Source organism: Balaenoptera musculus, chromosome 10 (genome assembly GCF_009873245.2).
Source record: "Balaenoptera musculus isolate JJ_BM4_2016_0621 chromosome 10, mBalMus1.pri.v3, whole genome shotgun sequence".
Lineage (NCBI taxonomy): Eukaryota > Metazoa > Chordata > Mammalia > Artiodactyla > Balaenopteridae > Balaenoptera > Balaenoptera musculus.
This window is the reverse complement of record NC_045794.1, coordinates 73,899,838-73,926,858: the sequence shown is the minus strand read 5'-3', so window position 1 is coordinate 73,926,858 and position 27,021 is coordinate 73,899,838. Positions and strand designations below refer to the sequence as shown.

Genomic DNA, 27,021 nt, shown 5'->3' with positions numbered 1-27,021 from the left:
TGAAAGCTAATGTCTCTTGATATACAATTTTATTTAGAAGTTATACTTTGACCTTTTATCATGCAAAACATTTTAAGGGCATGAAACTACAGTAAAAAATATTTTTGCAATTAAATGATATACTTTGATTAGCTACCTGATGACACTTAGAAAGTATGCTTATATGCATAATACTCTCATATGGATTTTACTAATTTTAAATATTTTCTTCTTACAGATGTGTACGTCTCATGACTGATAGGAAGAAACTAGTCATGGGCCAAAGGTCAAGATACTTCCCTGGGAAATGCTGCTGATGCTCCTCTACGAAGTCATACAATGAGTGTTTGGTTTAAGAAAGATTTTCATATTTAAAAGATTTTCATCTTGGATATATATCAAGTGAAAATTAGAGTCTTTTGGGAAACATTTTCCTCCTGTTAAATTATACTTGTAATGGGCGACATGGCAAACAACTCGGTTGCATATGGTGGTGTAAAAAACTCTTTGAAGGAAGCTAATCATGATGGAGACTTTGGAATTACACTCGCAGAGCTGCGGGCTCTCATGGAGCTCAGGTCTACAGATGCATTACGAAAAATACAGGAAAGCTATGGAGATGTCTATGGAATTTGCACCAGGTTAAAAACATCTCCCAATGAAGGTGAGTTTTATTACATTCATTTTTAGTACTTTGGCGAGTTCTGTAATTGGCTCATAAATAAGCATGCTCAGATTGTCTTGGCTATTGTTTGATTATGCCATGTTTTTCGTGGCATTAAAGATTGGTGTAAAGTAACTTTAGATCAAAAAAAGTGTTGCAAATTGATTTATATATTTTAAGTTGGTGGGAGAAAGTATTTTGTACTGTCGCACATATTGCTGCTTGTTTACGATAGCATGATTGTCTTTCCACTTGAGCTGGAATCAGGCTTGGTAGTTCCCAGGGGATTCAGTGGAACTAAACCCTGCTCACTATCCTTCACTTTGCCAGGCGGCTTAAAATAGCTTTCACTGCCAGTAGCTGACCAAGTTTGTTTTTTTTTTTTTAACCTAAACTTTAACAATTAGTTCAGAAGGTACCAGAGCAAATGGAGTAGATTAGATGGCAATTTTTAATTTAGCGGACATTTCCTTTGATTAAAAATAGTTTTCAATCTTCGAATTATATTCAGTTTCCCTGTGTTCAAAGAAATCTTTGGTTTCATAATTCTTGATTTGTAGTACATTTCTTTTTGAAAAACAGAAACGTTCATTATAACTTCATTGCGTTATGGTCTTTGAAATGGTTTGAAGGGATAATCTTTTATTTAATATATTGATCATGTTGAATATAAAGGTAAGGTTAGGAAGTTTCCAAAAAGGATTTCCAAATTGCAAAGGAGGGGGGGAAGGATACATGAGGATGAATGTTTGGTGATTACAATTTATTTTAGTAAGGAAGGGAAATTATTAATGCTAAAGTTTAAAAGATATTAGTATATATTCCAAAGCCAATTCTAGAAAAATTGTGCTTCAGTGTTTTTCTTAACATTTTTCCTAAAACGTCTTATGCCATGCCACTACTTGTGATAAATTTTAAGGTAATAGCAAAAAGTTATTTCCAAAGTTGTAAAAGAATTTTAAATCACACTAAAAGATTCTTTAAAACCTTTATGTAATTCTATGTGAATTGCTCATTGTTTTAATGGTAGGTAGTTGCTTTAATTTTTCTGAGGTAGCATGGTCTTGAGGAAGCTAATGTCAGTATTCACATATATCCTAAAAGGGCTTCCTCAGATCAGTTGGAGTATATTCTTTTTTCTGTAAAGTCTTCCAGATTGTCTGGATCTTTTCCTCAAGTCAGAACCACTAGAAACATGGACTTCTCAGTTATACATTAAATATGCTGCACCATTTTAAGAGCTGGACCTCTGCTGCTTAAATTCAGTGAATCAGGAACAGACCCATGGAACTTTTAATAGATGTAATTTGACAAACTTTGGAGTTTTTTCAGTATGCAAATCTACTTTAAAATGTTAGCTAACTTCATATAACTTCAGAGATTTGTACATTAAGTTGCTATTCTCAATTGGTAGATTCATTAATTCAACCGTATGTACATACTACGTTTAATCTAAAACCTAATTTTGGATGTTTCATGATCACCAAATTGATAGGGTATATTAACATTAAAAACCCTCAATATGTATAACAACATAGTTTGTTCATAAAAACGATATTGGGGCTTCCCTGGTGGTGCAGTGGTTAAGAACCCGCCTGACCATGCAGGGGACATGGGTTTGAGCCCTGGTCCGGGAAGATCCCACATGCCACAGAGCGACTAAGCCCGTGCGCCACAACTGCTGAGCCCGCATGCTGCAACTACTGAAGCCTGCGTGCCTAGAGCCCGTGCTCCGCAACAAGAGAAGCCACCGCAATGAGAAGCCCGCACGCCGCAACAAAGAGTAGCCCCCGCTCGCTGCAACTAGAGAAAGCGCGTGCGCAGCAACAAAGACCCAACGTAGCAAAAATAAATAATAAGTTAATTAATTAATTTTAAAAAACCTAATATTGAACTTCACTTTGAAATCTGCACATATTTGCACTTCCCTCAACCATGTCTTTGTGTTTCCCTGCTGTTAGTTACGAGAAGACAAAACTTCTGATTAACTAAAAACCCTTCCATGATGCTTTTTCATTTTTAATGGACATTATTTCTCTTTAGTTTGCACTGCAGTTTCTTTTGTGTTGTTGTTTTGGGCAGTTCTCCTTACATTGATTTTGGTTTAATTAGTGAAGTTTATTAAATTAACGGAAACTTTGTACCTAGTACAGTAGGTTTTAAAATTTAGGGAGGGGATGGTTATGTACCTCTTTTACGACATGGTGGAAGTTGTGGATAATCTCTAGAAATATTCACTTAACACTCAAAATTTTGTGTGTATTGTTGCTGCTTTGTGCTATTAAACAAGTGTATGCCATTTTCCCCGTCTTTTATTCTTAGAAAATTCTTGCTCATCTTCTTCCTAGTATTGTGAATTTAATTTTTGTCAAAATTTGTACAAACTTTTGTCTTCACTGTTTATATATATATAGTTTGTCATTTTGAAATATTCTTCTAAAGAATGTGAAAAAGCCATTGTAAGCATTATGTTTGTGTTTACAGTCGTCGTAAGAATAAATAAAAACAACAGCAGCCTTCACAGAAATGTTATTTCCAAAGGAATAGTTCTAGTTTAATTTAGAAATAATTCACTCAGAAGCTAATGAATATTTTGTCACTGATCAACTAGGCAAATGGTAACAAATGACTCATCCCTGGGAATAATCAGCTAGGAGTTTTTATGTAAAATGATCTAGACAATAAGTAGCCTTTTTTTTTTTTAGTATAATCTGCTTATAGTCAGGGAAAGTGAGATAACAATGATTCTTTAAAGTACAGGAATTTTGGTTAGGTAAAACTGAAGTTTATCTGTCACTTTAGTTCTTTCATTCATTCATTCATTGACACACAGTCTTTTGTCAGATCTAGATTAATGATAGTCATATGTTTTATATACCCCCTAAAAAAATAATTAGTGTTGGCAGTTTTAACTGTAAGATAATTGTAAGTGTATAATTAAATTACATCCCAATTTCAGAGATGTTAATAAAATATAAGAATGTGTGTGTTTTAGAATTGCTGAGATATTGTGTTTATTGGGTATCTCCTATCTTGTTGGCACTTACCTAGGCTCTGGGCATACATCCATGAATAAAAGAAAACTTCCTGCCTTATTTTTACATGGGGAAGACAAGTTCACAAGACAAATGAGATGTGTAGTGTGTTAGTGATATATGCCTAAGAGAAAAATGAGTGGAGAAGGAAAATCAGAAATATTTGGGATGTAGATATTAGATTGCTCTAAAGTCTGGAGGAACAATTAAAGATGTTTCTTAAGAACAACAACGATAATAAGTGACGCGTAGATAACACTTTTTGTGCCAAATTGGTAGTTAGTACTTATAAATATCAACTTACTTTATCCTCACAACAACCTTATCCTGTTTTACAGCCAAAGAACCCACAGCACAAAAAGGTTAAGCAACTTAGCTGAAGTCTCACAGCTCATAAGTCCAGAGGAGGGATTCAAACCTAGACAGAGGACATGCTTTTAACTACTGTAGTGTACTTCGTGTTATAAAAGTTCATCTCATTCAGCTTGCGAAAGAGTTGAGAGATTGAGAAAGAAGTACCTGTATTCTCTTGTCACAATAGTATTTTTTTGATGGCAGGAATTACATGATGAAAAAAAAAATGGGGATTTAAGATTCTGTTTATTAGTTGGTCTTTAAAATATGCCCTCCTCAGGAAGTTGTGTTTGTGTGCTTCCTCATTTGGCCTGCTAATTTATTGCTTGTTTTCTAGCAGAGCAGTGCTTTAACTTGATTTCAAGCATACTGTACGTGTACTGATCAATAGGAAGTGTTTTGAGCCAGATGTAATTTTCATATTAAAAACTTCCTAGTGGTTCTGATTAATTATCTTTACTCTTAAAAGAATTAGAACTGTAAACTTCAAGGTTAACTGGAATGAGATTTATTGCTTCATATTTTTGGTTTTATGTGTTAGCAAGCACCTATCTTATAGTCCTCAGAATCCAACAATGTACTTTTAAGGCAAAATAATCTTCTAATATCCTAACTATATAAAACTGCCATTACAGTTTTGTTCTTCTGTATCATTATTGTTTCCCTACATTAACCTTCTTATTCCTGTTCTAAACCATATTTCTTGATCTTTTTATTGTTACCCTAGCTTTTGGTATCTTTCCCATTTTAATGTGTTCCTATGTTATCTATATTATATTTTATATTGGATGGTAGAATAGACTCTAATAAGATTTACAGAATGCAAATCTCAGCCCTTGGTATCATTTATTATTCATAGTACTGTATCAAGCAAAGGATAAAAATGAATTCATAAAAATTAAAGATAGGTACTGAATGGTACTCTGTAAGAGGCATGACTTTATGGATTTGTAAAGGGCAGGAAAGCAAATGAGACACCAGGCTTTTTAAGTGGTAGTTGCTAAAATTAGGTAGACGAGAACAAAAAAACAAAGGAAATAAGGAAACAGTGGTAGAGAGAAGCAAAAGTAGTGTGTGGTAGGAAGCAGGGTAGAGTCAACAGCAATTGTCCCTGGCTGACTAATGTTTCCATAATGTTTCAGATGGCAGTTTATATTTGCACTTGCTAGTAGTAAGGTTGTTGGTAATGGTGTGCTTTGACCATGTCTTCATGATGTAATACAATAAAATTGACATTCACACATGGAAATATATTTTAACTCTCGAAAGAAGTCAGCCTTTTGCCCAGGATAAATCATTACTGACTTACAGGCTACTACAAGACCACTGTGATTCCCTGATGTATGTGTTTGGTCATACAGGTTGGTTTTAGGCATTCGACAAGGATTTGCATGGCCATGGTGTGCCAGCCACGTATGTTTTAATGCTTGTATACAGTTATCAATGAGGGTTTTCTATTGATGATCCTGTGTGACCTTGTCCTAGAAATTTATTCCTGCTATAATAGAGAATTGTATACCCCAATAAAATTTTTTTAAAAATAGAGAATTATACATTTAATTTAAATCCTGCTCAGATTACCAGTTTTCATTGCTTATTAATTTTTTGCAGATAATTGTAACACTGACTACTTCTTCTCAAACCTTGTAGCATATATATATTATTTTTTAAAGTTGTACTTGATAGAGCCTGAAGTAACATCGCTTTGTTAGTTTTTTCAAGTTCAGTTTTCTCAGTACAATAGACATATTTCCTTCCCAAAGCATTCTCTTCTGCTTTCATAACACTATACTCTCAAGGTTTGCTTTCTTCCTATCTGGCCCGTTTCATCCACCTCCTGTGCTCTCCTTTCAGTGTTGGCAGGCCTTGTGTTTCTGTTCACGGTGCACTCTGCATTCTCCCTGGGTGATGCTCTCCACTTCTAAGACTTCACATCTGACTCTGACATCTGTGGCTCCAGTCCAGGCTTTTCTCCCAGGCTTTGGGCCTTTTGAAAGCTCAGTTGCTTTTAGACATCTTCGTTTTCTCAGCCTCTCCAAACTTTCCCTTCTGAAAGCATATTTCCTCTTTCCCCCTTTGCAGTGAAACTGTCATCCACCTTGCTAGATAGACTTGACTTTGATAGGAGTCTTTCACCTGTTCTCACTCACTGGGTCGACAAGACGTGGAAATTCTAACTCCTAACTGTCTGTTAACTCAAGGGTGTCTGCTTCTCTACCTCCGCACCACCCTGCTGGAGGCTGCTGTCTTTCTCTTGCATAATTCAGGTAACAACATACTAACTGGTGTCTTTTCCTGTCTCCCTTCACGCTGCCTGTCACTTTCCTGCTGAAAGCTGGCAGTGGTTTTCCACTGCCCTTAGAAGGAAGTTCAGACTTCTCACTTAGGTTAACAAATTTCTTTGGGGTCTGGCTCCTGCTTACCTCATCTCATCTCATCTCATCTCATTTTCCAACTCTCCTCCTCAGTATTTGAGGCATAGCAAAATTTTCAGTTTTCTTAAATACTGTTGTGCCAAGCTCACTCTTGTTTCTGGTCCTGTTACATGATGATCTTTTCACCTAAAACACTCTACCTCACCCTTCCTGTGACTGTCTCTCTTAATCATTCCTGAGATCTCAAGTTTGGTATCTTAGAACTCCCTTGTCCACCCCAACCCCGTAAATTTGGATTCCAGTTCCCTTTGCTGGCTTCCATTAACAGCCTCACCACCCCCATCATAATATGTAACACACTGGCTGGTGAGTAACTGATTACTTGTGAAGTCTGCCCCACCAAACTGTGAGTTCCTTGAAGGCAAGTGCCAGAGAAAGACATCCTGTCTGACTCACTTCCCCTCGTATGTTTATGCCTATCACAGTATCTGGCCCATGGTTGGCATTCAGGAACTAAGCCTAAGTTTGAATTTAGACAGTGATTCACTTAAATTTGAGGGCAGTCTCCTTTTCTTTTGAAATTGAAAATATGATGAGGGTATTAGTCTGTTTTTCAGGAAGAATGAACACACACACAAATTTTCACATACTTTCTTGATCTGTGTGTTTTCCTGTGGCCCTCACTTAAAGAATGCAGGCTGGCTGCTGCCACCACTACCACTACTCCACACACACACACACACACGCGCACACGCGTGCACACACACGCGCGCGCACACACGCACACACACGCGTGCACACACGCGCGCACACACACACAAATACTGACATAATTTCAAGTACAGAATTTGATAAGATTGGGGTGTGCTATGTAATAGCCATGATTTTCAGTTAAATCCACCTGCTTTCTATATTCCATTACTCTCCCCTCTTCATTTTCTAAAATTGAGACATGTTTTTATTAGCCCCAGCAGTTGGAATGCTACATTTTTTTTTTTTTTTTTTAAAACATCAAGCTATTGATAGAATTTGCATTTTATTCCGTAATCTATCCCTTTCACACATAAAGACAGTATCCTTGAGCCATTATCTATTGATAGAATGGTAGATCCAGACCCCAAAAGCATATATTCTGAGCTGGTTTTGTTTTTTCTCTTTGTCAAGCTAACTGGGCCCTAATGAGATCAATGCCCTTGGCCTTATTGCTGCTACACTACAATCAACGGAGCCAACAGGACTAGGCAGAAGATTCTCAGTATATTTATTCATACGTTATTCTAAATGATTTGATATCATATCTCCTCTCCTTTTAAAACTAGGACCATGTAGTCTCATTACCAGTTCCAACTGCTTACCTTTCTCTTCCCCGCAAACTTTGCTTTCTCCCCCCTCACAGTGGAGCCTCTTCCTACACCTATACTAGGCTAACACCCACGCCCTGGATTCCATTTACTCTGGCTTCTTCAAAGGCTTTGCTCTAGATTAACTAGCCTGTGTCTCTCCTGTATCACCAGTGTGGTCTTCTCTAGTTGGTCATTTCCATTGCTAAATAACTTGCCTTAATATCTGTCACTCATCTTTAAAAAGCAAAACGGGTTTTATTTACCCATTTTAATTCACCTTTACTGCTTTATTTTACTTTTACTGCTTTGTTTCTCTCCATTGCATCACACTCCTAGAAGAAGTTACTGTACTCATTGTTTCCACTTAACTAATTCCCATTATCTGTCAAATTCTTTCTAATCAGACTTTCTTCCATACCTCCACTGGAAGATTCCTTATCAAGGCCATCGGCCTCCATCTAGTGAAAGCCAGTTATCCATTCTCTGTCTTCATTTTACTCCACTTTTGTAACACCATTTGATATAATCAGCCACATCATCTTTTTTAAAACTCCCTTTCTGTAATACTGCATGAATCTATTTGTAAGTGCGTGTGTATGTGTATCCCCTTTTCTTCTCAGTTTTCTTTGGTGTTTTAAGAACCCTAGCTGATCTTCAAATCAAATGTTGGAGTGCTCCAAGGCTCTTGCCTCAGCCCTGCTTTCTTCTTGTCAACTTACTTTAGCTTTCTAGAAGCTCTCATTAGGCCCATGGCTCCAGAATCATCTGTATATTGAGGACTCTCTGGCTCAGATCTCTCTGTGAGTTCTGAATATGGATAACCGGCTGTCTACTAGACATTCCCGCTTCTTGTTTAATGGTGATCTCATGTTTAAATCGATAAAGCAGAACCATTAACTCCTGCCTACCTTTTTCCACCCAAATCTACAGTTCCCAAAGCCTGCCCTATCTTGGTAAATGTCTCTATCATCCATCCACTTGAGTGCATGGACAAAAAAGAATCTAGGTATCATTCTTTATCCTTCTTTTTTTCTTTCATCCACATCCACTCCTTCAGCAAGTTCTGTCTGATCTCCTTACAAGATACCTGGCAGATTCAGTGACTCTGCCTCCGTTTCTTTCTTTTTTTTTTTTTTTTTTTAAATTTATTTATTTATTTGGCTGCTTTGGGTCTTTGTTGCTGCTACTCTTCGTTGCGGCGCGCGGGCTTCTCATTGCGGTGGCTTCTCTTGTGGAGCTTGGGCTCTAGGCGCGCGGGCTTCAGTAGTTGTGGCTCACGGGCTCTAGAGCACAGGCTCAGCAGCTGTGGCGCACGGGCTTAGTTGCTCTGCGGCACGTTGGGATCTTCCTGGACCAGGGCTCGAACCCATGTCCCCTGCATTGGCAGGCGGTTTCTTAACCACTGTGCCACCAGGGAAGTCCTCTGCCTCCATTTCTGAACCCAGGTGCAAACTACCACCGTCTCTTACTTTGTACTGCAGCAGCCTCCCAGCTGGTCTTTTCCTCCACTCTCCAACTCTTCAATTTATCCTTCAGACAACTTAAATGAAATTAGTTATCACTACCCTGCTATAAAGCCTTCCAGTGGTATCCATTGCACTTAGAATAAATGCCAGTCCTCTCTTCATACTATTTTAATTGTCTCTTTATTTATCTCCCTCCAGTACAATATAAGCTTGCTGAATGTAAGACTTGTTTTGTTCACACTGGCTTTTTAGCAAGTAGAACAGTACCTGGAAGTAGCAGAGACTCAGTAAGTATCAGGCGTCAGGGGAGGGGGGACAGACTGCTGCAGAACTCTGAACTTCATTATATTTAGATTATGTGAGTTTATTATTTTACATGAATAGAAATCAGCTGTCCCCAAAATGGAGTTAAAACCTATAGTGTTCAGTCTGTAACTTGTCTTTCTCCTTACTTACCTTAACTAACTGTTGCCCTGTAGTTTATGGTTTATAAACTTTGTACCTTCTCCTTTGGTCCTCCCAAACTATCTGAGTTATACCAATAAATATTAATGCCCCCCCCAACCCCAAAGGGGTTAAGTGACTTGCACAAGATTTCAGTAGGTGAATTGGAGCCTAGGTTTTCTAATTCCTAAACCAGACAGCTTTAGTGGTGCAGTGACCTAGGTGTGTGCTTGTATATGTGGTGGGAGCATAGGAAGAATTATGATAACCTTTGGATCAGCTGCTTTTTTACTTTCCTTATTCCCTCCAAGATACATTTTTAAGCGATCTTTAGCTTTATGGCTGTTATTTTCAGCATTAACAAAATATTGGCCCCTGTTACAACCAATATAAGTTAAGATTTAATCAACTATTTTTATAGTTGCAGTGGTGATATTTAAAACTGAGGTGTTATATGTAGTTAATGGTAGACTCTATTAAGGGTGAGTTAAACTGATAGAACCAGTATCTTCAAACATATTTCTTAGAAAGAATTGGAGACTGACACAGGGAGGGATAACAATCTTTTTTTTTTTTTGCTGTAAGGGCATTAAAATATAAGACAGAACAAACCTACCCACTGTCTAATATCATCCTTTCATAAAAGAAAGGGTATTTTATTTGAAAAGCAGTAAGCACATAATTTCAGAACATCTCAAAGTACAGTTCTTTAAAACAAATACATTCTGTTTTGTGGAAAACCTCACTGCATCGATTCCCTCATCCCCCGATTAAACCACAGACTGTTGTTAACTGTTTGCAGCCAGGATTGATGAGGGGCATTACTCTCGCCTGAAGAAACAGTGTGTGGATTCTAAGTTATAATTTGCAAGTTTCGTCTCTCATATTGTCTTTCCCCCTAGTCCTTTGTCCCCTAGTCCAGTGCAGTCCTTCACTGCCTTTCTATCCATTGACTCTGACTCAAAGCCTAGAGCTCTGTGGAAGCTTTCAGTTGATGACTTTTGTCATCAGAAATCTAAGATGCTTTTTGAACTGCCTAGTGTGGACCCGACTGTGCTACAGTTGCTTGTGAAAACATTCTCTGGAAGCTTTTTGGTGTCTTTAACAAGTAAATAAGTAATTAATAAATAAAAAACCAAAGTAAATAATTACTTTAAGATCTGTATATTCATCTCTCATTGTTGTAATAATGAACTTCCTTTGTTTTCTCTCTTCTGCTCTTTGCCCGCCTCTGCATCCAGAGTAATAGCTGAAACACTTAAAACCGAGAGCCTTACAGTGATCTGCTGTTTCCCTGTCTTCTTCCTATGCTGTTCTCTTGGAATGAATTCTTGCCAAAAAATAAAGAGTTGAGGTTAAATGGATTATAAATTTAAATTTATAATGATAAATGAAAAGTCATGTCATCCTGGTATCTCTGTCCTCTTCTTCAGTGTTCTTTTCCTTTTTTAAAAAAAAATTATTTATTTATTTTTGGCTGCGTTGGGTCTTTGCTGCTCCACGCGGGCTTTTCTCTAGTTGTGGCAAGTGGGGGCTGCTCTTTGTTGCGGTGCGCGGGCTTCTCACTGCAGTGGCTTCTCGTTGCAGAGCACGGGCTCTAGGCACGCAGGCTTCAGTAGCTGTGGCACACGGGCTCAGTAGTTGTGGCTCGCAGGCTCTAGAGTGCAGGCTCAGTAGTTGTGGCGCACAGGCTTAGTTGCTCCGTGGCATGTGGGATCTTCCCGGGCCACAGCTCGAACCTGTGTCCCCTGCATTGGCAGGTGGATTCTTAACCACTGCACCACCAGGGAAGTCCCTTCTTCAGTGTTCTTAAACTAAGGAAAAATGTCATTTGTCACTGCTGCCTGTGTTTTCATAGTCCCACAATAATGTAAATATGTACATGCTTTGCATTAGCTAGTTGGGATATATCTAGGCTCGACAGGATCAGCAGGATTAAATTAGAGAAGGACTTGCTTGGTAGGGTGAAGGAAAGGCAAATTTGATCATCCAGCTCTCTCTTAACCTTTTGCTTCATAGCTTTCTAATTCCATGCTCCAGGCAATAAGTAGTATGTCCTACAAGGTACCTTTTCCTTTACAGTGATGGTCAGTCAATAGCACTACCTGTTTCTTTAACTGGAAATAAATCGTAAAAAGTAAACTTGAAGGAAAGGTCATTCTAAGTCTCCTGGTTTTTTTTGTGACTTGCAAATCTTTTATCAATTGAAGTATAATAGACCTTTTTTTTTTTTTTTGGACCGTGCCACGCCTTACAGGATCTTAGTTCCCCAACCAGAGATTGAACCTGGGCCCTGGCAGTGAAAGTCCTAACCACTGGACTGCCAGGGAATTCCCTATAACAGACCTTTTAGACTAGAAGTTTTAGAGCTTACAGTGGATGAACTTTTCATTGTTTTTCAGCAAATAAGAATGAAAATAAAAGACTTTTACTTATTAAGTTAACCAAGATGCAATAAGTAAATCAAATAAATATCTTTATATACTTCCCCACTTTTGGAGGAAAAATATCATAAGTAAAGGTCAGGGAAATGTTTAATTCCGATATAAAACCATCAAACTCATATCATTTCTGGTCTCTAGCAGTCTATAAGATGGTGTAAGACAGTATGATCAAAAACCAGCAGTTTGGAAAAGTGGAAATTCTTAGTTCAACCTTGTGTCATCTACTTAAAATGTTCTCTTAAAGCATTGCACATGTTTTTTGGTGATTTAAATTATGTACACTTAGTCTAACTCATGAGAATAAACCATTCTGATAGGGTCTTATGAATTGTGTCTAAATGTAACGAATCTAAAGTGTAGAGAATGAATGTGTTTTGAATAAAATATTTTCATTTGTAAGTAGTAAAACTGTTCACTTAAATTTATTTCTTTTTATTAGGTTTAAGTGGAAACCCTGCAGATATAGAGAGAAGAGAAGCTGTATTTGGAAAGAATTTTATACCTCCTAAAAAGCCAAAAACCTTTCTTCAATTAGTATGGGAAGCATTACAAGATGTCACTTTAATTATATTAGAAATTGCAGCCATAGTATCATTGGGCCTTTCTTTTTATCAGCCTCCAGAAGGGGATAATGCACGTAAGTAAATTGGGCGGGGAGAGGGAAGACTTACGTGTGATGCTAAGTTCAGTGCATTTGCTTACTTAATACATAATAACAATAGCAGGCCAGCTTTTATTAACTGCTTTGTACTGGATATCGTTCTAATAGTGCTTTTAATAGTTCTTTAAATATATTACCTCAGATAATTTTCCCAGTAACCCTATAAGATAGACAGTGTCACCTCCATTTTACAAGTGAGACACAGAGGTTAAGTAACCTACCCGTGTACGCATATGCTGTGTCTGGCAAAGCACTAAGCCATATATATGATGTGTTATATGTCATCATGATTTTTAAGTTCTTTAGAACACTATTGTGAAGTAATTAGTTTTTAATTTGGGGTGTTTTTTTTTAATCTTTTGGAAAATCATTATGAAAGCAAAAATTTATTCTTTTCCCTAATCTATTACTTTTCAAGTTCTCAAAATGTTATATATATTTTGTTATATACATGATTTGGATAATTTCCTTGCCATCTTAGAAATGTTTATGCTACAAAGTATTCTGACCAGTGGAAAAATACAGAATGGTAACTCTGCTTTAACCTATAACTGCACATGATTTTGTTTTTCTCTCATCTTTCTATGTCCTTCATTTCTCTCTTTTTTTTTCTTTTGCTGCGTTGGGTCTTCGTTGCTGCGCACGGGCTTTCTCTAGTTGCATAGAGCAGGGGCTACTCTTTGTTGTGGTGCGCAGGCTTCTCATTGCAGTGGCTTCTCTTGTTGCGGAGCATGGGCTCTAGGGTGCGCGGGCTTCAGTAGTTGTGGCACGCGGGCTCTAGAGTACAGGCTCAGTAGTTGTGGCGCACCGGCTTAGTTGCTTCGCGGCATGTGGAATCTTCCTGGACCAGGGATTGAACCCATGTCCCCTGCGTTGGCAGGCGGATTCTTAACCACTGCGCCACCAGGGAAGTACCCCTTCATTTCTCTTTTAAATTTCTTCTTCTTTTTCCTTAAAACAAATTATTTAAAATGGGTATTTCCAACATTACATTCTATAACTGCCTGGAGATCTAGCTTGGGTTTTGGTCACTATATTTAAGTAGCTATAGAGTGAACCATTAGTATTTTATATATCAGAAGAGTGATTCACCAAAATATTTTTGTTTGTGAAAGCTTCATTCTTCTGCCTTTCAAGTTATGAAGAGTTTAGTAAATATTTGCTAACTCTAAAAGTTGGCTTAGGTAATCATTTAAAGTAATTCTTTCAAAGGTATGCCTAGAGCTCATGTGAGAGAGAACTTTTGGCGGGGGCGGGCGGGAGGAGGTAGTGGGTCACAGCATAAGCGAGTGGATCTGAGGCTGAAGTCTGTGGAGATCAGGATTTCTCAGAGGGGCACTGTTGACATTTTGCACCAGAACATTCATTGTCACCTTGGCAACCAAGAGTATCTCCAGAGGTAGCCAGGTATCCTATGGGGGGGGGGAGCAAAATTACCTGCAGTTGAGAATCACTGATGTAGATAAGAAAGGATTTAGGCAATATTCTTGTCAGTATTGAGCCAAATTATTTTTTAAACTTTTATTTATTAAATAAGCGGTACATGTTTTGCTGTTGAAAAATTAGGGGGGGAAATGACAATTCAAAGGAAATCATATTTACTGAAAATCCCACTTTTTAGAGGTTATCATTTTGATATATATCCTCTGAGATTTTTAAAATGTTTTTATGTATGTGTCTGTGGTGCTCATGTATATGTATGTGTGCACAAGTGGGTGGGTGTGAGGATGTGTAAGTGTGTGTGTCTTTTCGTCTGGAAAGGGAGGTGATACCATGTTTAGCAACATGCAGTTAAATTCTTTACTGCTTGGTTTATCCAACTGTCATTATAGAATACTGGGAATTGGTGTTCTAGACTTGAGTGCGTTAGCAGATGATTAAAAACTTTTTACTTTTAACATTTTTTCCCAAGACTATAAGAAAACTGAAGAAAAATATTTTCAGTGGGAGTAGGTTCTTACTAACAGGATCTGGGCAAATCTTGGAATTCAGACTGCTTCATTTGTAGGATATAGTGACAGGCCCTTTTTCATATTTGCTTAAGGAGATAACTGGTATTAGATCCAACTGAGAAGATAATCTAGAGTTGTTGGTGTCTTAAGGCCCTTAAAGAGGCTCAAAATGTACCAGAAGGTGTTAATAAACCATATAAAGGTATTTTTGCTCCATGGTAAAAGTTATTTAGTGTTTGTATTTTTTTAAAAAACACTTATTAGTATATTTCATGTATCTTTTCATCATGTTATGTTTAACACTAAGAAGTGGATACTTGCTTAAAAGGAAATCCATTAATTGTTAATCTATAGTCATAGAAATCCAAATTATCAAAATTTCTTACTAGTACTGTTTAGTGTGAAAATAAGCACTATAACCCACATAAATCTATAGTCACTGTATACAACTAGTGGTTCTCAAACTCTTTGGTCTCAGAACCCTTTTACACTCTCTAAGTATTGAGAACTCCAAAGAGGTTTTGATTATGTGAGTTATATCTGTAGGTATTTACTGTATTCTAAATTAAAACTGAGAAATTTAAAAATATTTATCAGTGCATTTAAAAATAATAAATATTATAATATATAATTATAATTACTATAATTAATTATTAATGAAGTTTGAAATGAAATAATGAAGAGTAGTGGTGTTTGTAATGTCATTGTATCTCATTGAGGTCTGGCTTAATTGAAGATAACTGGATTCTCATCTGCTTCTGCATTCATTTTGTTGTATTTAGCACATGTAATGTAGTCTTTGGAAAGTTTCACTATACATTCATGAAATATGAGGCAAAATAGCATCTTAGTGTTATTCTAAAAATAGTTTTGACCTCGAGGATCCCCCTGGAGTTCCTAAACAACACTTTGAGAACCGCTTTTCTATGCTATTAATATATCACTTGATATACCACCCAAGAATCACGTAGGGGATTTTAGAATGGCATATTTGCCCTGTGTTAGAGAGCATAGGCTGAATTTAGATGGTGTGTACCTCTCAGGCGAATATATTTACAAGGGAGCACCTTTAGTAAAAATCAATTTTTATTATTGTATTTACACTTGGACTTTACTGAAAACATTATTAAAATACTTTTTTTTTTCCATGTATAATTGGTAAACTACAGTCCTTTCCTAACTTTGATTTTGAGATTTCTTTCTTTTTTCCCTGCAGCTCCCTTAAAAATTTGTAATGGTCATCAGTAGGAAAAAGATTCAGTTTCTAGAAATACTTTAATACTGTCTATTTCAAGATAATTCTAACTTTATCTGTGTAATATAAAGTAGAACTATATATGAAATGAAATATGTCACTAACTTGTTTCACACTCTTCTTTTGAAATATTCAGTAGTTTAGTTATAAATACATATGCATGTGAGATTTAAAGCTGAAAATTAAATAATTGTCTCACAATTCCTTTCCCTTAACCTCTGTTACATTGTCTTTAAACTTTTTTGGTTATTTTGCCTATAAAGAAAAGATATGAGCACACATCTCCAAATGATGCATTTATGCATTTATGAATTATATATATTTAAAGTTATTTATACTGTGAGCATTTTAAAACACATACACAAATAGAAATTAAAGATTAAAAAGGTGAACGTTTAAATTTTTGATTTTTAGTAGCCTTAAAACATCCTTATTGGGCTTCCCTGGTGGCGCAGTGGGTGAGAATCTGCCCGCCAATGCAGGCGACACGGGTTCGAGCCCTGGTCTGGGAAGATCCCACACGCCGAGGAGCAACTAGGCCCGTGAGCCCCAACTACTGAGCCTGCGTGTCTGGAGCCTGTGCCCCGCAACAAAAGAGGCCGCAACAGTGAGAGGCCCGCGCACCGCGATGAAGAGTGGCCCCCACTTGCCGCAACTAGAGAAAGCCCTTGCACAGAAACGAAGACCCAACACAGCCATAAATAAATAAATAAATAAATAAAATTTTTTAAAAACCATCATTATTAATAGCATGATTAAATATACATATTATATTTTATAATCTTGATTTAGCCTGATTTGGGTCTAAGTTTGTTTTCTTTCAGAACTTGGTTTTAATATCTCTCATAGCTGGAAAAAACTCAACATTAGGTAAATCCAAGTGGAAGATTTTAGTGTACTCACTAAATCATGATACTTATTTTCACTTCCATCCACCAGTTACGTAAAAGTTTTTCTTGAAATATGATTGGTAAATTTCATCTTCTGATATGAGTCTGTCATTCTTGCACACTATTAAAAAGTATTGCTTTTCCTTTTCAATCTGCAGCAAGGGAATCCCCTGCCATCACTTGATTTTAATTTAATTTAATATATTTTTAATTGTGTTTTATTTTATTTATTTTTTAATTGTATTTTATTTTATTTTTTGACCATACGGTGCAAGCATGTGGGATCTTAGTTCCCTGACCAGGGATCAAACCCGCACCCCCTGCAGTGAAAGTGCAGAGTCTTAATCACTGAACCACCAGGGAAGTCCCAAGTATTGCATTTTTATATTTTTAACCAGTAAGACCACTGTAGTGCTTTATTTGGAAGATAATATTTTAGCACTGCCTCAAGGTTGGTGAAAGTGGTCAATATAGTATTTCAACCTTCATCTGTTCTTGAGTTCAGACTTGCTTTATGTAATTCAGAGAGCAAATCTCTGATATTCTGGGCAGGGCGAGAGGTAAGGGGAAGCTGTCTTTACAGCTTCTACTATTTAAAATAATGTAAACCATAGATTCACTTAACTGGTTATTGTATGCAATGATACATAGTTATTTCTTCAGCTTGAAAATAAATAGAAGTTTTAGTATTTGGATGGCGGGGCCAGCACTCTCAGTAGATCATCTAGCCATCTCCTTTGGAGAACATGCTTTATACCCATTGGTGGCTGAATCCTGCTGATCTTCACAGGGATATTTTTTGTGATTGTTCACATCATGCCCATTTGATGAGGATGGTGATTGTTCCATTTCACGCAAATTGATTTTTCTCCAGCTTCTGTCTTCTCTCCCTTTATCTGTCCCACATACCTCTCGCTGATTCATCTTTATTCAGCACCCTTGCACCTCAAGTCCTCTCTTCAGTTCATGCTCACTATTCTGGAATATGCTTTAATCATTGCTAGCGTCATTGGTTTACTCATTATTTTCTTGTGAATAATCCATTTCCTGTTCTGCATTTCCTAAGAGAACCATTGACTTTCAGAGATTTTAGCTCAACGCTCAGTAAGAAAGAACTTTACATAGGAACAAAGAAGAACATACTCCTTCATGTGAATTTAAAACTAACCAAAGTAAGCTTTCAAAAAACAGTTCACCTTTACTACATGTATATGCTTTTCTGTTTTGTTCTGTTTCATTTTTCAAAATTCTGGTCATGAGCCACTGAATTGATTTTATTTTATTTTATTTATTTATTTTAAAAACAACTTTATTGGAGTATAATTGCTTTAGAGTGGTGTGTTAGTTTCTGCTTTATAACAAAGTGAATCAGCTATACATATACTGTATCCCCATATCTCCTCCCTCTTGCATCTCCCTCCCTCCCACCCTCCCTATCCCACCCCTCTAGGTGGACACAAAGCACCGAGCTGATCTCCCTGTGCTATGTGGCTGCTTCCCACTAGCTATCTATTTTACATTTGGTAGTGTATATATGTCCATGCCACTCTCTCACTTCGTCCCAGCTTCCCCTTCTCCCTCCCTGTGTCCTCAAGTCCATTCTCTACGTCTGCTTCTTTATTCCTGTCCTGCCCCTAGGGTCTTCAGAACCATTTTCTTACATTCCATATATATGTGTTAGCATACAGTATTTGTTTTTCTCTTTCTGACTTACTTCACTCTGTATGACAGACTCTAGGTCCATCCACCTCACTACAAATAACTCAATTTTACTTCTTTTTATGGCTGAGTAATATTCCATTGTATATATGTGCCACATCTTCATTATCCATTCATCTGTTGATGGACACTTAGGTCGCTTCCATGTCCTGGCTATTGTAAATAGAGCTGCAATGAACATTGTGGTACATGACTCTTTTGAATTATGGTTTTCTCAGGGTACATGCCCAGTAGTGACATTGCTGGGTCGTATGGTAGTTCTATTTTTAGTTTTTTAAGGAACGTCCTTACTGTCCTCCATAGTGGCTGTATCAGTTTATATTTCCACCAGCAGTGTAAGAGGATTCCCTTTTCTCCACACCCTCTCCAGCATTTATTGTTTGTAGATTTTTTGATGATGGCCATTCTGACTGGTGTGAGGTGATACCTCATTGTAGTTTTTATTTGCATTTCTCTAATGATTACTGATGTTGAGCATCCTTTCATGTGTTGGCAATCTGTGTATCTTCTTTGGAGAAATGTCTGTTTAGGTCTTCTGCCCATTTGTGGATAGGGTTGTTTGTTTTTTTGATATTGAGCTGCATGAGATGCTTATAAACTTTGGAGATTAATCCTTTGTCAGTTGCTTCATTTGCAAATATTTTCTCCCATTCTGAGGGTTGTCTTTTGGTCTTGTTTATGGTTTCCTTTGCTGTGCAAAAACTTTTAAGTTTCATTAGGTCCCATTTGTTTATTTTTGTTTTTATTTCCATTTCTCTAGGAGGTGGGTCAAAAAGGATCTTGCTGTGATTTATGTCAGCGTGTTCTGCCTGTGTTTTCCTCTAAGAGTTTTATGGTGTCTGGCCTTACATGTAGGTCTTTAATCCATTTTGAGTTTATTTTTGGTTATGGTGTTAGAGAGTGTTCTAATTTCATTCTTTTCCATGTAGCTGTCCAGTTTTCCCAGCACCACTTATTGAAGAAGCTGTCTTTTCTCCATTGTATATTCTTGCCTCCTTTATCAAAGATAAGGTGACCATATGTGTGTGGGTTTATCTCTGGGCTTTCTATCCTGTTCCATTGATCTATATTTCTGTTTTTGTGCCAGTACCAAACTGTCTTGATTACTGAAGCTTTGTAGTATAGTCTGAAGTCAGGAAGCCTGATTCCTCCAGCTCCGTTTTTCTTTCTCAAGATTGCTTTGGCTATTCAGGGTCTTTTGTGTTTCCATACAAATTGTGAAATTTTTTGTTCTAGTTCTGTGTAAAATGCCATTGGTAGTTTGATAGGGATTGCATTGAATCTGTAGATTGCTTTGGGTAGTATCGTCATTTTCACAATGTTGATTCTTCCAACCCAAGAACATGGTATATCTCTCCATCTGTTTGTATCATCTTTAATTTCTTTCATCAGTATCTTATGGTTTTCTGCATACAGGTCTTTTGTCTCCTTAGGTAGGTTTATTCCTAGGTATTTATTCTTTTTGTTGCAATGGTAAATGGGAGTGTTTCCTTAATTTCTCTTTCAGATTTTTCATCATTAGTGAATAGGAATGCAAGAGATTTCTGTGCATTAATTTTGTATCCTGCTACTTTACCAAATTCATTGATTAGCTCTAGTAGTTTTCTGGTAGCATCTTTAGGATTCTCTGTGTATAGTATCATGTCATCTGCAAACAGTGACAGCTTTACTTCTTCTTTTCCGATTTGGATTCCTTTTATTTCTTTTTCTTCTCTGATTGCTGTGGCTAGAACTTCCAAAACTATGTTGAATAATAGTGGTGAGAGTGGGCAACCTTGTCTTGTTCCTGATCTTAGAGGAAGTGGTTTCAGTTTTTCACCATTGAGGACAATGTTGGCTGTGGGTTTGTCATATACGGCCTTTATTATGATGCGGTAAGTTCCCTCTGTCCCTACTTTCTGGAGGGTTTTTATCATAAATGGGTGTTGAATTTTGCTGAAAGCTTTTTCTGCATCTATTGAGATGATCATATGGTTTTTCTCCTTCAGTTTGTTAATAGGGTTTATCACATTGATTTGCATATATTGAAGAATCCTTGCATTCCTGGGATAAACCCCACTTGATCATGGTGTATGATCCTTTCAATGTGCTGTTGGATTCTGTTTGCTAGTATTTTGTTGAGGACTTTTGCATCTATGTTCTTCAGTGATATTGGCCTGTACTTTTCTTTCTTTGTGACATCTTTGTCTGGTTTTGGTATCAGGGTGATGGTGGCCTCGTAGAATGAGTTTGGGAGTGTTCCTCTCTCTGCTATATTTTGGAAGAGTTTGAGAAGGATAGGTGTTAGCTCTTCTCTAAATGTTTGAAAGAATTCGCCTGTGAAGCCATCTGGTCCTGGGCTTTTGTTGGAAGATTTTTAATCACAGTTTCAATTTCAGTGCTTGTGATTGGTCTGTTTATATTTTCTATTTCTTCCTGGTTCAGTCTTGGAAGGTTGTGCTTTTCTAAGAATTTGTGCATTTCTTCCAGGTTGTCCATTTTATTGGCATAGGGTTGCTTGTAATAATCTCTCATGATCCTTTGTATTTCTGCAGTGTCAGTTGTTACCTCTCCTTTTTCATTTCTAATTCTATTGAGTTGAGTCTTCTCCCTTTTTTTCTTGATGAGTCTGGCTAATGGTTTATCAATTTTGTTTATCTTGTCAAAGAACCAGCCGTTAGTTTTATTGATCTTTGCTATTGTTTCCTTCATTTCTTTTTCATTTATTTCTGATCTGATCTTTATGATTTCTTTCCTTCTGCTAACTTTGGGGCGTTTTTGTTCTTCTTTCTCTAACTGCTTTAGGTGTAAGGTTAGGTTGTTTATTTGAGATGTTTCTTGTTTCTTGAGGTAGGATTGTATTGCTATAAACTTCCCTCTTTGAACTGCTTTTGCTGCATCCCATAGATTTTCGGTCGTCGTGTTTTCATTGTCATTTTTTTCTAGGTATTTTTTGATTTCCTCTTTGATTTCTTCAGTGATCTCTTGGTTATTTAGTAGTGTATTGTTTAGCCTCCATCTGTTTGTATTTTTTACAGATTTTTTCCTGTAATTGATACCTAGTCTCATAGCATTGTGTTCGGAAAAGATACTTTATACGATTTCTATTTTCTTAAATTTACCTTGATTTGTGACCCAAGATATGAGCTATCCTGGAGAATGTTCCATGAGCACTTGAGAAGAAAGTGTATTCTGTTGTTTTTGGATGGAATGTCCTATAAATATCAATTAAGTCCATCTTGTTTAATGTATCATTTAAAGCTTGTGTTTCCTTTTTTAATTCATTTTGGATGATCTGTCCATTGGTGAAAGTGGGGTGTTGAAGTCCTCTACTACTGTTGTGTTATTGTCAATTTCCCCTTTTATGGCTGTTAGCGTTTGCCTTATGTATTGAGCTGCTCCTATGTTTGGTGCATAAATATTTACAATTGTTATATCATTCTCTTGGATTGATCCTTTGATCATTATGTAGTGTCCTTCTTAGTCTCTTGTAATAGTCTATTTTAAAGTCTATTTTGTTTGATATGAGAATTACTACTCCAGCTTTCTTTAATTTCCATTTGCATGGAATATCTTTTTCCATCCCCTCACTTTCAGTCTGTATGTGTCCCTATGTCTGAAGTGGGTCTCTTGTAGACAGCATATACATGGGTCTTGTTTTTGTATCCATTCAGCCAGTCTGTGTCTTTTGGTGGGAGCATTTAATCCATTTACGTTTAAGGTAGTTATCGATATGTATGTTCCTATGACCATTTTCTTAGTTGTTTTGGGCTTATTATTGTAGGTCTTTTCCTTCTCTTGTGCTTCCTGCCTAGAGAAGTTCCTTTAGCATTTGTTGTAAAGCTGGTTTGGTGGTGCTGAATTCTCTTATCTTTTGCTTGTCTGTAAAGGTTTTAATATCTCCATCCAATCTGAATGTGATCCTTGCTGGGTATAGTAATCCTGGCTGTAGGTTTTTCCCTTTCATTATTTTAAATATGTCCTGCCACTCCTTTCTGGCTTGCAGAGTTTCTGCTGAAAGATCAGTTGTTAACCTTATGGGGATTCCTTTGTTTGTTAATTTTTGTTTTTCCCTTGCTGCTTTTAATATTTTTTCTTTGTATTTAATTTTTGATAGTTTGATTAATATGTGTCTTGGCATGTTTCTCCTTGGATTTATCCTGTATGGGACTCTCTGCACTTCCTGGACTTGATTGACTATTTCCTTTCCCACATTAGGGAAGTTTTCAGCTATAATCTTTTCAAATATTTTCTCTTTCCCTTTCTTTTTTCTCTTTTTCTTCTGGTACCCCTATAATTCGAATGTTGGTGCGTTTAATGTTGTCCCAGAGGTCTCTGAGTCTGTCCTCCATTCTTTTTTCTTTATTCTGCTCTGTAGCAGTTATTTCCACTATTTTATCTTACAGGTCACTTATCCGTTCTTCTACATCAGTTATTCTGCTATTGATTCCTTCTAGAGAATTTTTAATTTCATTTATTGTGTTGTTCATCATTGTTTGTTTGCTCTTTCGTTCTTCTAGGTCCTTGTTAAACGTTTCTTTTATTTTCTCCATTCTATTTCCAAGATTTTTGGATCATTACTCTGAACTCCTTTTCAGGTAGACTGCTTATTTCCTGTTCATTTGTTTGGTCTGTTGGATTTTTACCTTGCTCCCTCATCTGCTGTGTGTTTCTCTGTCTCCTCATTTTGCTTAACTTACTGTGTTTGGGGTCTCCTTTTCACAGGCTGCAGGTTCATACTTCCCGTCGTTTTTGGTGTCTGCCCCCAGTGGCTAAGGTTGGTTCAGTGGGTTGTGTAGGCTTCCTGGTGGAGGGGACTGGTGCCTGTGTTCTGGTGGATGAAGCTGGATCTTGTCTTTCTGGTGGGCAGGACTGCATCCGGTGGTGTGTTTTGGGGTGTCTGTGACCTTATTGTGATATTAGGCAGCCTGTCTGCTAATGGGTGCGGTTGTGTTCCTGTCTTGCTCATTGTTTGGCATAGGATGTCCAGCACTATAGTTTGCTGGTCGTTGAGTGGAGCTGGGTCTTAGAGTTGAGATCGAGATCTCTGGTAGAGCTTTCGCTGTTTGACATTAGGTGGAGCCGGGAGGTCTGTGGTGCACCAGTGTCCTGAACTTGGCTCTCCCACCTCAGAGGCTCAGGCCTGACACCCGGCCGGAGCACCAAGACCCTGTCAGCCACACGGCTCAGAAGAAAAGGGAGAAAAAAAGAAAGAAAGAGAAAAATAAAATAAAGTTATTAAAATTAAAAATTACTAAAAGTACAAAAAGAATTAAAAAATAATAAAAAAAGAAAGAAAGAGAGCAACCAAACCAAAAAACAAATCCACCAATGATAACAAGCACTAAAAACTATCCTAAAAAAACAAAAACGGACAGACAGAACCCTAGGACAAATGGTTAAATCAAAGCTATACAGACAAAATCACACAAAGTCCACCTCCTCAATTTTGGGATGATTCGTTGTCTATTCAGGTATTCTACAGATGCAGGTACATCAAGTTGATTGTGGAGATTTAATCGGCTGCTCCTGAGGCTGCTGGGAGCGATTTCCCATTCTCTTCTTTGTTCGCACAGCTCCCAGGGTTCAGCTTTGGATTTGGCCCCGCCTCTGCGTGTAGGTCGCCGGAGGACGTCTGTTCCCCGCCCAGACAGGACGGGTTTAAAGTAGCAGCTCGTTAGGGGGCTCTGGCACACTCAGGCTGTGAGGAGGGAAGGGTACGGAATGCGGAATGCGGGGTGAGCCTGCGGCGGCAGCGGCTGGCATGACGTTGCAACAGCCTGAGGCGCGCCGTGCGTTCTACCGGGGATGTCCCTGGATCACGGGACTCTGGCAGTGGCGGGCTGCACAGGCTCCCGGGAGGGGAGGTGTGGATAGTGACCTGTGCTTGCACACAGGCTTCTTGGTGGCGGCAGCAGCAGTCTCAGCGTCTCATGCCCATCTCTGGGGTCCACGCTGATAGCAGCGGCTCACGCCCGTCTCTGGAGCTCGTTTAGGCGGTGCTCTGAATCCCCTCTCCTCGCGCATCCGGAAACAATGGTCTCTCGCCTCTTGGGCAGGTCCGGACTTTTTCCTGGACTCCCTCCCGGCTAGCTGTGGTGCACTAGCCCCCTTCAGGCTGTGTTTACGCCGCCAACCCCAGTCCTCTTCCTGCGACCCGACCGAAGCCCGAGCCTCAGCTCCCAGCCCCCGCCCGCCCCGGCGGGTGAGCAGACAAGCCTCTGGGGCTGGTGAGTGCTGGTCGGCACCGACCCTCCGTGCGGGAATCTCTCCGCTTTGCCCTCTGCGCCCCTGTTGCTGCGCTCTCCTCCGTGGCTCCGAAGCTTCCCCCCCCCTCCCCGCTACCCCATCTCCACCAGTGAAGGGGCTTCCTAGTGTGTGGAAACCTTTCCTCCTTCACAGCTCCCTCCCTGAGGTGCAGGTCCCATCCCTATTCTTTTGTCTCTGTATTTTCTTTTTTCTTTTGCCCTACCCAGGTTCGTGGGGAGTTTTCTGCCTTTGGGAGGTCTGAGATCTTCTGCCAGCATTCAGTAGGTGTTCTGTAGGAGCTGTTCCACATGCAGATGTATTTCCTATATATTTGTGGGGAGGAATGTGATCTCCGCATCCTACTCCTCCGCCATCTTGAAGGTCTGAATTGATTTTAGACTCACAAATGGATTACAGCCCAAGGTTCCAAAAGCACCGTCCTTGTTCTTTCTTCACCATTACTGGCCCTACAGTTTGGAGGTTTCTTTTGTCCCTGCCTCTGTCTTTTTCTAAAGTCTTTTGCCCTAGAGCCTCTGTGCTGACTTTAATCTCTCCCCGAAATCCTCTTCCCTTAAATCTATATGGCTAGTTCCCTCATATCATTTGGCTCAAATGTCATGGACACCTCAGAGGGGCCTTCTCTGTTCACCCAACCGCAGTTAGCCCTCTTTTTTCATTTGCTAGCACATCACCATATTTTATTTTCTTCATGGCACTTACGATATCTGAAATTAATTATTTGTGTTTTATTATCTGATTTTTTCATATCCCATTCACACCTACCAGTCTGAGTATAGGTTCCCTGAGGAGAAAGAGCTTATATGTCTTATTCACTGTTACACCCTTAGCTTTGAAAACAGTGTTGGCACCTAAAGTAGGAGCTCAAATAGTTGAATGAATGAGTAGCACTTTGCTTAAATTTTTATGTTATGAAAAGTCAAGCTTTTTATCATACTCCAGTGAAACTGATATGGTAAATAAGCATGGTTCATGGGTAAACACATAATATTTAACTTTCCATGTACGACTTGCCTACTCTATGTAGTAATAGCATTAACTATTGGTTGAGTATGAAGGATGTCTCAGCCACTGTTCTACCTTCTTTACAAGTGTCTTCGCATTTAATTCTCTCAACAACTCTGCCGTAAGTGGTGGTCTCCTAATTTGACAGATGAAGAAACTGAGTCTCAAAAATAAGTAACTTGCCTTAGGGTCGAGATTTAATCTTCCCCAGTGTCCTCACTCTTAACAGGTACCCTAGACTGCCTCCCTACCCTAAAGATGAGAATCCTCAGAGGCAGGGAACTTGAAATTAACAGAGTAAGCATTGTCATCATTATGGAATGCTTTGAATCAATAAAGTGTTTAGAGCTGTAAGCAAAGTTAACGGGGCATATAAACATTATAATTACATATCTGTTGCCATCAATTCAGAATCTTTTTTGATAAGCATTTTCTTTCTTTCCAAATAGTTTGTGGAGACGTTTCTGTTGGAGAGGAAGAAGGTGAAGGTGAAACTGGTTGGATTGAAGGAGCTGCGATCCTCTTGTCAGTAGTGTGTGTAGTATTAGTAACAGCTTTCAATGACTGGAGTAAGGAAAAACAGTTTAGAGGTTTGCAGAGTCGAATTGAACAAGAACAGAAGTTCACAGTCATCAGGGGTGGTCAGGTCATTCAGATACCTGTAGCTGACATTACAGTTGGAGATATTGCTCAAGTGAAATATGGTAAGTAAAAAAGGGCAGTGCATCTTATACATGATGTGATGTTATTGTAATCTTGTTCACAGTTTAGCGTACCTTTATTTTGTTTTAGGTGATCTTCTTCCCGCTGATGGCATACTTATTCAAGGCAATGATCTTAAAATTGATGAAAGCTCATTGACTGGTGAATCTGATCATGTTAAGAAGTCTTTAGATAAGGATCCCTTACTTTTATCAGGTATGAATTTCTTTTATAACTGAACTTTTTCCTCCTCCTCAACTATATACCACTGTCAGCAAACAGTTCCCCGAAGAGCCAGTAATGTGAAGAGGATTCTGTATTTTATGTTAGCTTCTACCCTTATAAATCTTAGAGACTTTCTTTTGTAAGTCAGCAGAGACATTAGAGATCTTTAAATCCAGAACTGTATTTTACAAATGAGGAACCCGAGTCCAAAAAAATGAAGAGATTTGAGAGTCGGTGTTAGTTAATGTTAGTATAATGATAA

General features: G+C 38.2%; 1 protein-coding gene across 6 annotated transcripts in view; it reads left to right on the top strand.

Annotated features, from left to right (window-relative positions):
• Positions 1 to 27,021, top strand: part of ATP2B1 (ATPase plasma membrane Ca2+ transporting 1) — a 130,663-nt gene that overhangs the window by 56,630 nt on the left and 47,012 nt on the right. For all 6 annotated transcript variants that reach the window (XM_036864888.1, XM_036864890.1, XM_036864889.1 and 3 more), the window contains exons 2-5: positions 218 to 643; positions 12,544 to 12,741; positions 26,282 to 26,536; positions 26,625 to 26,750. In XM_036864888.1, coding sequence (XP_036720783.1) covers positions 436 to 643; positions 12,544 to 12,741; positions 26,282 to 26,536; positions 26,625 to 26,750 — 787 coding nt within the window. In that variant the 5' untranslated portion in view covers positions 218 to 435. The remainder of the gene's footprint in view (positions 1 to 217; positions 644 to 12,543; positions 12,742 to 26,281; positions 26,537 to 26,624; positions 26,751 to 27,021) is intronic.